Source organism: Chrysochloris asiatica, unplaced genomic scaffold, assembly GCF_000296735.1.
Source record: "Chrysochloris asiatica unplaced genomic scaffold, ChrAsi1.0 scaffold00003, whole genome shotgun sequence".
Lineage (NCBI taxonomy): Eukaryota > Metazoa > Chordata > Mammalia > Afrosoricida > Chrysochloridae > Chrysochloris > Chrysochloris asiatica.
The window spans coordinates 42,862,925-42,874,261 of record NW_006408521.1 but is presented as its reverse complement, the minus strand read 5'-3'; the positions used below and the strand labels follow the sequence as shown (position 1 = coordinate 42,874,261).

At 41.1% G+C, this 11,337-nt stretch overlaps 1 protein-coding gene across 1 annotated transcript in view; it reads left to right on the top strand.

Annotated features, from left to right (window-relative positions):
• The window catches only part of NRAP (nebulin-related anchoring protein), an 88,746-nt gene that overhangs the window by 14,797 nt on the left and 62,612 nt on the right, over positions 1–11,337 (top strand). Inside the window, exons 9-13 of the mRNA XM_006831484.1 lie at positions 113–199; positions 3,208–3,312; positions 4,875–4,991; positions 9,244–9,348; positions 11,120–11,227. Coding sequence (XP_006831547.1) covers positions 113–199; positions 3,208–3,312; positions 4,875–4,991; positions 9,244–9,348; positions 11,120–11,227 — 522 coding nt within the window. The remainder of the gene's footprint in view (positions 1–112; positions 200–3,207; positions 3,313–4,874; positions 4,992–9,243; positions 9,349–11,119; positions 11,228–11,337) is intronic.

Sequence of the window (11,337 nt, the reverse complement as noted above, 5' to 3'; positions counted from 1 at the left end):
GGCTTTCTGCTCACATAAAGATTTACATCCTCCGAAACCTGTACAGGGTCGCTGTGAGTCAGAACGGACTCCATGGCACATAACAACAACACCATTCTTTCCCTTCAAATAGGTGCGGTACCATCAGCAATATCAGAAAGAAATGAAGGGCAGTCCTGCTATTGGAGCCGAGGGCACGTTTGTAGACCAGAATGACCAGGTATGTGATTATTTGGAATTCGATTCGATGATAAGTTCTGTTTGACCCCCTCAACCTGTATGAAAAGTTATGACCATTTAATCAGAAGTTATCTGTGTTTTATCTTTGCCCTGTTTATGAGAGGTAGAGTCTCAAGCCTGCAAGTCCGTGGTAGACAAACAGTTCCAGAGTTCAACTTGACTTACTTGGAAAACAGATTGTGAGATCATTTTAAAAACAAAGAAACCCTATACAAAATCACTATGACTCAAAATGACTGAATGGCAGTGAGTTTAAGGTTTAAGATAGAAATATGGTGGATTTTCCCAAGAACACAGCCTTCTCATCTACCCAGGGGAGAATGGCCTCAATGATTAAGATTAGCCCATTATCAAGCAAGAAAGCAAATACATTTCATTTCTTAAAAAATACTTCAGTGGGTAGCGAGGCTCATTTCTTAGGAAATGAAGGTTTCTAGATAAAGCAGTAGGCCAGATAATATGTGCCCTTTTTCTAGGTTCATTTCTCAAATGAACTACGTCTTGGCAGGGAGTAAAAAGGTCAAGATGTCATTTGCTAGCTAAGTTTTATATGCACATCCCTTGGCATTTTCTAGTACTAGTCAGGTGCTGTAGGGAAGATGAGGGTATTATTTCTTTCAGTTTCATGTAAAGAATATTGGAAAAGTAAAAATACTGGAAGAATACATATAACGGGTTTCATTGATTATTTTTTTAATTGAACAATTGTTTGATTAGACTCTACGATGTGTAGGACTTATAGAAGTAGGATCACAGATAGCTTATTTCTTTCCAGAAAAACAAATTATCTGTATTAGACAAAAACTCAAGAAATGAGACTTGAAAAAGTTCGTGGAAAAATTCCATTATCTTAAATTTCCATTTTTTAAAAAACCAACTTTTGAAAGCACCCTCTCATGCATATGTCTTAGGATGATTGTAAAGATGGATTCTGATTCAGTTGCAAATTCTGCCAGAGGAAACTGCTTAGCTTTGAATAAAACAGGCCATTTGATTAAATTATAAGCCAATTAAATGGTCTCTCAGAGCTTTCAACTCAGTGCAAATATGCTTTACAAATTTTAGGTTTTAAATATATTGTGAGCTTAGAGCAACTTAAAAAAACTTACCTTTATTCAAAAAAATACTTGGTTTCATGTTGACTGGCTTTCTTGGCATTCAAACTTGTGATGTTTACTTTTGTGTGGACGATTTGGTCACATTTATGTAGTCTATATTTGGATGGTCCTTCGGGTTGGTCTTATTGGATATATGGAGCCCAGGTGTGGTGCTGAGGTTAAGGCGCTGGGCTTCAAAGTCAATTTGAACAGCAAGGTCAGTGGTTCAAGCTCACCAGCTGCTCCTCGGAAACCCTATACAGAGTTACTTTGGGTTGGAACTGACTCGACGGCACTTAACAACAACAATTGGACATATAGGAGTCCTGGTGTGGTGCTGTGGGATAATGCACTGGACTGCAAGGTTGGTTTGAACCGCAAGTTTGGCAGTTCAAAGTTACCAGTCGCTCCTAGGAAACTCTATATGGGGTTGCTATAAGTTGGATCTGACTTGACGGCCGTTAACAGCACTAGACTGCCAACAGAAAAGTCAGGAGTTCACTTCCACCAACCGTTCTATGGGAGAAAGATGAGATTGTCTGCTCCTGAAAAGATTTACAGTCCAGGAACCCCTGGACAGGGTCACTGTGAATCGGAATTGACTTAAGAGCAGTGGTTTTAAAAATATCTAAACTGTCACTAGTAATAACACATACATGTATTTCATACATGAATCTAGACCTGTCAGTTTCCATGGATGAGATACAACTTCAGAGTTCCACAGCTGGCTCTTAATTATTAGGATTGACGTTTCCGGTCCTGATAATAACAAATACAAAGATGACATTGGGCGTGGTTTGAGAGCACCATTTCCAGCTGTTGAGAGGACTCCGTCTGCTGTGGTATCTTATTATGGGACTTGGTGTGACCCGTGAGGGCATGAGTAGGAGGGAGTGACAGACAGGGAAGCAGGAGACAAGCTCTTAGGAAACCATAGGGTTTCCAAGGCCTGCAAGTTCAGTTTGAACTACAAGGTCGGTGGTTCAAACTCACCAGCCGCTCCTTGGAAACCCTACTCAGGGTTGCTATGAGTCAAAACCAACTCGACGGCACTTAACAACCACAACAATAGTGCCTAAATGTCAAGCAATTCATTTTTCTTCCTGATGAGTATCTATATTTTTAGGTCAATGGGTTATACCATGGAATCCATTTATTATTTATAATCAATGAACTCCCAGATAGGACTAGATGGTGGAGTTTGCATCCCTCACCCATTACTGTTGAGTCAATTTCAACTCATAGCAACTCCAAGGGCAGAGTGGAATTGCCCCGTAAGGATTTCCAAGGTTGTAAACCTTTACAGAAACAAACTATCTCTTATTTCTTCTCCAGCGTGGCTGCTGAGTTTGAATGGCTGACCTTTTGGTTACTAGTTGCATTTAAACAAGATTCCTAGAATATCAGTTGCTGTCAAGTTGACTCATGTGTCAGAGTAGACATGTGCTTCATAGGGTCTTCAATGACTGATTTTTCGCAAGTAGATCACGAGGTCTTTCTTCTAAGGTACCTATGAATATACTTGAACTTCCAACCTTTCAGCTAACAGCCGACTGCACTGAGCTGCCCTATCTGGAACTCAGAAAGACTGGTTGTTGTGTTGTTGTTATGTGCCGTCAAGTTGGTTCCAACTCATATCAACCCTGCATAGGGTTTCTGAGGAACGGCTGATGGGTTTGAACTGCCGACTTTGCCTACAGCACCACACGTGCCTTAATTTATCTTGTAGAAATAAGAATGATGATGATAGTAATAGTTACCACTTAGTAGTTGCTGACTGTGTGCTGGACACTAGTAAGTGACCTGCAGTGTTTATCGGCAATCATTGCTAATATCCCACCCAGTCAGGGAGGAGGGCATTACTGACCCAGGCTTTCAATGTACTCCGCAGGGTTACTCGGACGAGTATGAAGAGCACAGGGGAAAGGGTAGCTTTCCAGCCATGATCACCCCAGCTTACCAGAATGCCAAGAAAGCCAACGAGCTCGTGAGTGATGTAAGTACCATGCCAGCCAGGGCCGACCCACAGAGCCACAAAAACACAGAAGAAATAGAACTTTGAATGAAGACTATGCCTATGAGCGGATTACCCAATGAACAAAGTAAGCATGGGCTTACTTATACTTAAAGTGGCGAAGAACATGTGCAAGTATTCACTGCAGATTAGTAAATAAACACATGTAAGCCTATGTTTAGAGTCCTGGTGTGGCGCTGTGGGTTAATGTGCCAGACTGCAAAGCCATTTGAACTGCAAGGTCGGCACTTCAAACTCACCAGCTGCTCCTCGGAAACCCTCTACAGGGTCGCTATGGGTCAGAATCGACTCAACAGCACTTAACAACAACAAGCCTATGGTTGGAGGCCTGGTGTGGCGTTGTTGGTAAATGCGTTGGAATGCAAAGTTGGTTTGAACTGCAAGGTCTGCAGTTCAAGCTCCCCAGCTGCTCCTCGGAAACCCTAAGCCGGGTTGCTAATGGTTGGAATCAACTCGACAACACTTAACAATAATAGCAAGCCCGTGTTTACCTTGCCTACTGGGCAGTCTGATCCTGAAAAGGGATTGTAAATGGAAAAGGGACTTTGATTCTTTGAGTGCTGTGGGGTTGGGAGAGAGACAGATGTCAGCCACACCTAGAAGCAGAATCCTTGGTATGATGAAAAACAAAAGTGAAAATGTTCACAAAGTTGGCACAAAGCTACTGACACTATCTGTGCCTACTGAACCTACACACAGATTAATTTATTGCTGCTTATCCGAAGTAGAATGTGAGCCAAGGCCAACCTTATCTCTTATAAAACATTTTGACATTTGCTTTTTTGTTTGGACTATTTGGTCACTTTTCTACACTGCAAAGAAGATTGTAAGGGACAAACAGCCTAGCCCACTTGAGGTTAGTTTTAGCAAGGACAAATACTTGGCCCAGAAATGCTAACGTGAGAGAAGTTTCCACAAAATATGTTTTTTGGAAATCCAGCACCCTGGGGGAATAGCTGAAAATATAATCATGTGATTATCAGACTGGATGTAACCTCGCTGAGAAACTGACTCCTGTTTGTGGAACATTATTCATAAGGTGGATAATGCTGTGCGCACTGCAGATCTGAAAACACCAGATCAAAACCCTCTAACTGCAGAAGTCAGACGTTCTCATCACACCCACTCAGCCCTTCTCCACCTCTGTTCCTATGCAGTTACTTCTCCTGGACTAAGACAGTGCCAAATGAGAGTGGGAAGACAAGACACATCACTCACCTCGTTCTACATAGCAGACGGGCTGAGGGTGGTGTTGAAACTGAGGGAAAACTGAGTTTGAAGCTGCATCTGGTGCTACAATATTTTAAGACTTTTCATGCAGAATTAGAGCATAAAGTGTACAAAGGGGGGAAGCGATGAATAAACATTTCACACACGAAGGACCGAGTGATATTCTAGATTGGCCTTCAGAAAACTCTATTAAAATAATGCATTCAGGAGATGTAGGGTGATTTGGGAGTACTTTTGTTTCTCAGAGAGTATGAGAACGATAGTGCCAGGCCCTTTCTGTGTGTTTCTTTCAGATCAAGTACAGGCAGGACTTGAATAAGATGAGAGGCGCTGCACACTACCATTCCCTTCCAGCCCGCGACAACTTGGTTCTTCAGCGCGCTCAGAATGTGAACAAGCTTGTGAGTGAGGTGAGTTTTCCCTTACCTCTTACCTCCTGTAGACAGTGATTTGGGGTGGCCCATACTTAGCAACAACATGGGCTACCAGTTTCCAAAAACCAACATATCATCAAATACAACCAGTAAGAGAGAGAGAGACTCAGTCAAAATTCAGTCTTTCTCTGATGGTCCAAAAGTTTCTTCCAGAATTCTCTCAGGGTTGTAGAAATTCACGCATGTCAGGCAATAGATTCTTTAGCTGCCAGATAGTGGTTGACCCAACTTTTACAACAATATGCGGTGGTTGTTGCTAAGAGTCGGCTAATCCGTTCTGACTCATAGGGACCCTATGTACAACAGACAGAAGTTGCGCCGTCCTGAGTCACCCTCCCCATCTTTGCTGTGTTTGAGCCCATTGCTACGGCCACTGTGTCAATCCATCTTCTAGAGGGTCTTCCTCTTTTCTCTCACCCTCTGCTTTATCAAGCTGATGTCTTTCTTGAAGGATTGGTCATTCATGACAACATTTCCAAAATACATGAGACAAAGTTTCATTTCTTGAGTCTAAGGACTCTCCCTGTACTTCAGGACATATTTGTTCTGACAGTCTATGGTCTAGTCAATATTATTTGTCGGCAGCATAATTCAAATGCATAGTTCTTCTTTGGTCTTCCTTATTCATTGTCCAACTTTTGCATGCACATGAAGAGACTGACAATACCGTGTTTTGGGTCAAGTGCACCTTAGTCCTTAACGTGACATCTTTGATTTTTTAAAAAACACTTTAAAGAGATCTTTTGCTGAAGATTTGCCCAATGCAATACATCATTTAATTTCTTGACAGCTGCTGCTATGGGCATTGATTGTGGACCCAAGTAAGTGAAAATGCGGTTGTTATAGAATGAAAATCAAATTGTTAAGAAAGAGTGTTTCAAGCATGGAATGCACTCCATTCTTATTATTGTCATGTGTGAAGTTGTGTGGACATTGTACAGTTCTCTAAATTTAAAGGCAGTGTTGACTGCCAGAGAGTGTGTTTTGTTTGGCCTTCCCAGTATTTGGGACAGGTCTACTCTATCATGTAAGATTGTTATGAGGGGGGATCAACTCAATGCCATACAACAACAACATCTTTTCATAGTAGCTTCTTTTATTGGTATTACCTATCTGGACTGTCAAGGCTTTTGAGTTGGTAACTAACTAAATTCAGTGGGAAGAATTAAGGCTCTTAAAAGTACTTACCTAAGTTGTCTGCAACTTAGAAACAGATATGCCAGTATCCTAAAATCTTTTTCTTTTCTAACCTCTAAAGGTCAGTCTTTTAGCCAAAACTTTAAGCCTACTGTGGTCCTCTAATTTGAAATCATCAGGAGTAACATATTCCTGAGGCTCATCACAAGCCTCACATAGTTGGAAGCAATAGGTGATTGTGATAGCCTGGAAATCTGCATGTTGAACATATGTTGCAGATGATTCAGATGCTCTAATTCAGTGATTGGCAAACATTGGCCTGAACACCACATCTGGCCCACAGCCTTTTTTTTTTTTTCATTACACACTTCTTGCCCTCCCTTCTGAACTTTGACCTTAGGTAAATGCAGCCTAAGACTTTGAATAGTAGACCATTCTATGATGAGCATACCTCACTAGTGCTTCCCCCTCACCCCCAAACACATTGTCTACCACTTGATTGTAAATTGAGCCACGAGAATGAGTTCCATTCCAGACCTGAGGGATGACCTTCCTGACCAGGAAGCCAGGTCTTGTTTTCACATTTTGAGTTTTATTTTACATTTTCTTCCACTCTATCTAGAACCTTTTAATGTCATCCCTTTTAGAACAGTCAGTAATGGTAGCTGGGCACCATCTAGTTCTTCTGGTCTCAGGGTCTTGGAGGCTGATGTTCACATGTTTCCTTAGTCCATTGGACTGATTGATTCCAAGCATCTTCAATTTTTATTACTCTTCTTTCCTCCACACAAGGAGAGACCACTAGTGGCAGCCCCCACAGCCTGTTTTTGTAAATAAAGTTTTATTGGAACACAGGCATATCCATTTGTTTTCATATTTTCTTTGGCTGCTTTTGCAAAGGCATTGTTGAGTAGTTGCCACTTTGTGAGCTCACATGTCTACCGGGATATTTAGAGAAAAAGTATGGTGAGTCTTGCTCTAGGCTCCCAGAGTGTTAGAGCTACATGGGATTATTGTGACCTTCAGGTCCTCATTTTGTCTCAGGCTTGGAAAAGTGAAGCATCTTATTCTGGGTCTTAGACAGTTTCATGGATAGACCTGAGATCAGAACACTGATAGTGATATCCTATCCCCAAAGTGTTAACCAACATTTTAGTTGTTTAATACATGACTGTGTTATAAATGAATACATGAATCTAAAACATATTATAGAATTAGAATTCAAGTGTATATATAGTTTTGTGTATTGCTGTAATTTTATATCACATTATCAGCAGGTAATAAATTTTGCATACTTTAAAAGGCATGTCCCCACATATGTTTTATAAGATATGATAGCAAATTAACTTGTATTACTTTTGTTAAGAGGTCATATGGGAATCTTTGGTCTCTCTCTGCCCGTCTGTGTGTTGAGTAAGACAAATGAGCTACACTTCCATAAATGGTAATTGACCTTCAGTTGCCTTCTCCAATTACCTGTGATGACTTGGAGTCTATTTAATAATGATAGTCTCCCAGCTTCAGCCAGCCACCCAGGGGAGCTTGAGGAGCCAACTCATTTTAAATTAGAACACACTCTATGCATCTGTGAGCAGTCTCATTTATTAGACTCCTTTATGGTATGTGGTTCTAATATAATGCCAGGGAGCATAAGAGAATACAAAACATCATCAGCCATAGTCTTGGGAGACATCATGGCCAAATAGTATAACATAGTCAAAAAAACCAACAGCAACATTCTACATCCTACTTTGGTGATAGTGACTGGGATCTTAAAAGCCCATGAGCAGCCCTTTAAGGTACAACTATTGGTGTCTTCCTGCCTGGAGGAAAGATGAGTGATAAAAATTAAAGATGTTTTGAAATAATTTGTCCAATGGAGCATCAGTCTTCATGACCCTGAGACCAGAAGACCTAGAGGGTACCTGGTTCCGACTCCCTACTGCTATGAAGGATCACGTTAGAAGGTCCTGGATAGAGTGGGAGAAAATGTGGAACAAAACTCAAAATCATAAAAAAATAACCAAGCTTACGTCAGATAGAGACTTATGGAACCCTGAGAGTATGGTCCTTGGTCACTGTCAGGTCTGGAACTGAGCTCATTCCCGGGGCTCAATTTTCAGTCAAGTAGTAGCTATGTATCTAGTGGGGACAAGGCACACCATGGAACGGTCAACCATTTGAGACCAAAAGGACAGCATTTAACTAAAGACAAAAGTCAGAGAGACTGGGAACGAAGGAGGAATGAAAACAAGGCACACAGGGAGGAAGTAGCACATCTATGTTACATAGAAGGATTGTAGTTACTGAGATGAAAGGAAGTGTAGAATTTATTGAAAATAAAATTGATGATTCACATTGTAAACCTTCACTCAATTCACAATAAAAAGTGGAGAAAAACGAAACAAAACAACCAAAGGGTCATCAAATTAGGGTGACCGATAGCACAAATGGAATCTGGGCAAAAATGGTTAGTGTGCTTGGCTGTTAACGGAAATGTTGGAGATTTGAGTCTACACAGAAATGTCTTGAAAGCAAGGTCAGGCAATCTACTTTAGAAAAATTAAAGTTTTAAAAAAAAATTCCTATGGTGTTCTACTGTGGCAAACAAAGGCTTGCTATGAGTCAGAGTTGACTTAAGGGCACCTTGTTTTATGTAAAGGAACTTTTTGTGTTACCTTTTATTGAAATATACCATGTAAACAAAGAAGTGCATGCATCGTACATGTACGGATGAATGAATTTTCACAAGTGAATGAAGATGCAGGACATAATCAAACTCTACACAACCACTCATGCCTTTCTCACGTCCCTCAAGAGTAACCATGTTGATTTCTAAAACCAGTTTTGCCATTAAGTTGTGTGAAATCTTAGCATTTACTACAGAAAGGGACTATGTATTTTAAATGTTCAGAACCAGTGTGGTTATTTCATTTTACAAATGAAAACGTTAAAAATTCCTTGCAGAATCCTCTGTCTGGCATTTGAAAATCTCCAGTTGAAAGCTTTTAAAATGTCCTGTTCTTGGAGTCCTTTTCTAAAGTCACTTAGTGTTTGGGTCTACTGAGCATCTGGTGTTTTGGTTTCCAAGGTGGAGTATAAGAAGGATCTGGAAGGTAGTAAAGGGCATAGTATCAACTACTGTGAAACGCCTCAATTCAGGAACGTGAGCAAGATCTCAAAATTCACCAGTGATGTGAGTGGTCCCACCTAAGCATTTGTTGGTGCATTTTTGTGAGCTTAACTACTAGGTCTCCAAAGAGATAGTCTACAAGGAGGCTTCTTAATGTTCATGGAAACATGGAATTAAAAGAGCATGGAATTGTCCCATAAACTTTTGGAAGCTCCCTTGTATGTGAATGTGCCTGTGTGTCTCAGAGAAGCATGTTATTTTAGACTTAGAGACCTATGAGTTTTGATTAAGACTGCTAGTCTGGTCCATGAAGTATTACATTCTGTCTCATCTCTTTGTCCCTCCCACTCCATACTTGACCATGAGTCCTCAGATGCTGCATCCCTGTAGCTCTGCATCCCAGCATCTCTGCATCCTTGTGTTTCTGTATTCCTGCATTTCTGCATACCGGCGTCTCTGTCTCCCTGCATCTTTGCATCCCTGCATTTTGCGTCTCTGTATCCCTACATCCCTGAATCCTTGTACCTTGCACCTTGCACCGCTGAATCCCTGAATCCTTGCATTCCTGCATCACTGTATCCCTGCATCTCAGAATCCCTATATCTCTGTATCCCTGTAGTTTTGCATCCCTGCATTTCTGCATCACTGTGTTTCTACATCCCTGAATCTCTGTACCCTGCATCTTTGCATCACTGTGTGCAGCACGGTGCTCCTAGTATAGCATGCTGGCACACAGCATCCCTCTCAACATGGCTTTGTGCTTCTTAATTCACAACATCTTATTTACTCTCTATACCACAGGGAGCCAGGCATTATTTCTTCATCTTATAGAAGAGCAGATACAAGGTGGCTTCAAAGAATTCATGGGAGAAAAAAAAATTCCATTTTCCATGAACCCTTTGAAACCCCCTTATACGTGCTAGAGTGGCATTTGGAAATTTGGGAGCACTTAGAGGGGCCTGGGGATGTATCCTGTACTGATTTTACTTCTGCTGAGCTGCATATGATAATACAATTTAAAACTGCAAGGGACTTCGTGAGGCTCAGTGAGCAATTTCTTTTGTAGAGACAAAGCAGGTAAGAGCATCAGTTTTGGCGCACACGGGCTTGGTTCCACTATTAGCAGCTGGGCAAGCTGTTTAAGCTGTCTGGGTCACGTTGCCCCATATGTAAAATGAAGATGATAGCAGTTCCTTCCTCCTTGGAGAGGGCTTGTGAAGGTTGACTGAGATTAGTGGAATCGTGTCGAATATACGGTAGTAACAGTTTACAGTTTAAGTGCTTTCAGTACAGGAAACTCAATAGCCTTCCAGGCTAGGTGATTTCAGTGTAGTTCATTAGATTATTCTCCCCTTAGATAATGTTTTAATTTCCTAATCCTGTTGTAACACAAATACTGCAAGTGGATAGCTTTAGCAAACAGAATTGGCTTTCTCACAGTTTTGGAGGTTAAAAACTCAAACCAGGGTCTTGGCCATGTCAATTCCTTCTTTGTAGGTAGGCCCTAGTGTTCCTGGGTCCTATGGCTTGTAGACAATTCTTACATTGGGAAAGTCTGCTGTGTTTACAAATGGTAGCAGAACAGATTACTAAATTCGTTTTGCTCTGTTGATGAGACCCCATATTTTCCTTGTGTCTTTGCCTGCCTGTCCCCCGCTAACTTCTGATGCTCCCTTGAAATTTAAGTTGTTTTTCTTAAGAAATAAAATAGATTTGCTTTACGTATATTATATTCAATCATTTATATTTGAATTTTGTACATCAAGAAGGGCAGTTAACCTTCAGCGAGTTGGGAGCAGAATGCCTTTGTTGAAAGTGCTGTGTTTTCACATAGAATAAATACAAAGAAGACTATCAGAACCACATGAGAGGCCACTATGAGGGAGTTGGTATGGACAGACGGACTCTCCATGCTATGAAAGTTGGAAGTCTGGCAAGCAACGTGAGTCCTTTTATGTAAAGTCCCACAGGGCCCGGGATCTGTTGGGGTGCAGGAGAGTGGGGCGTGATGAATTCAGCCAATTCCTTTTTTTCTTTTTTTTTTTCTTAAAT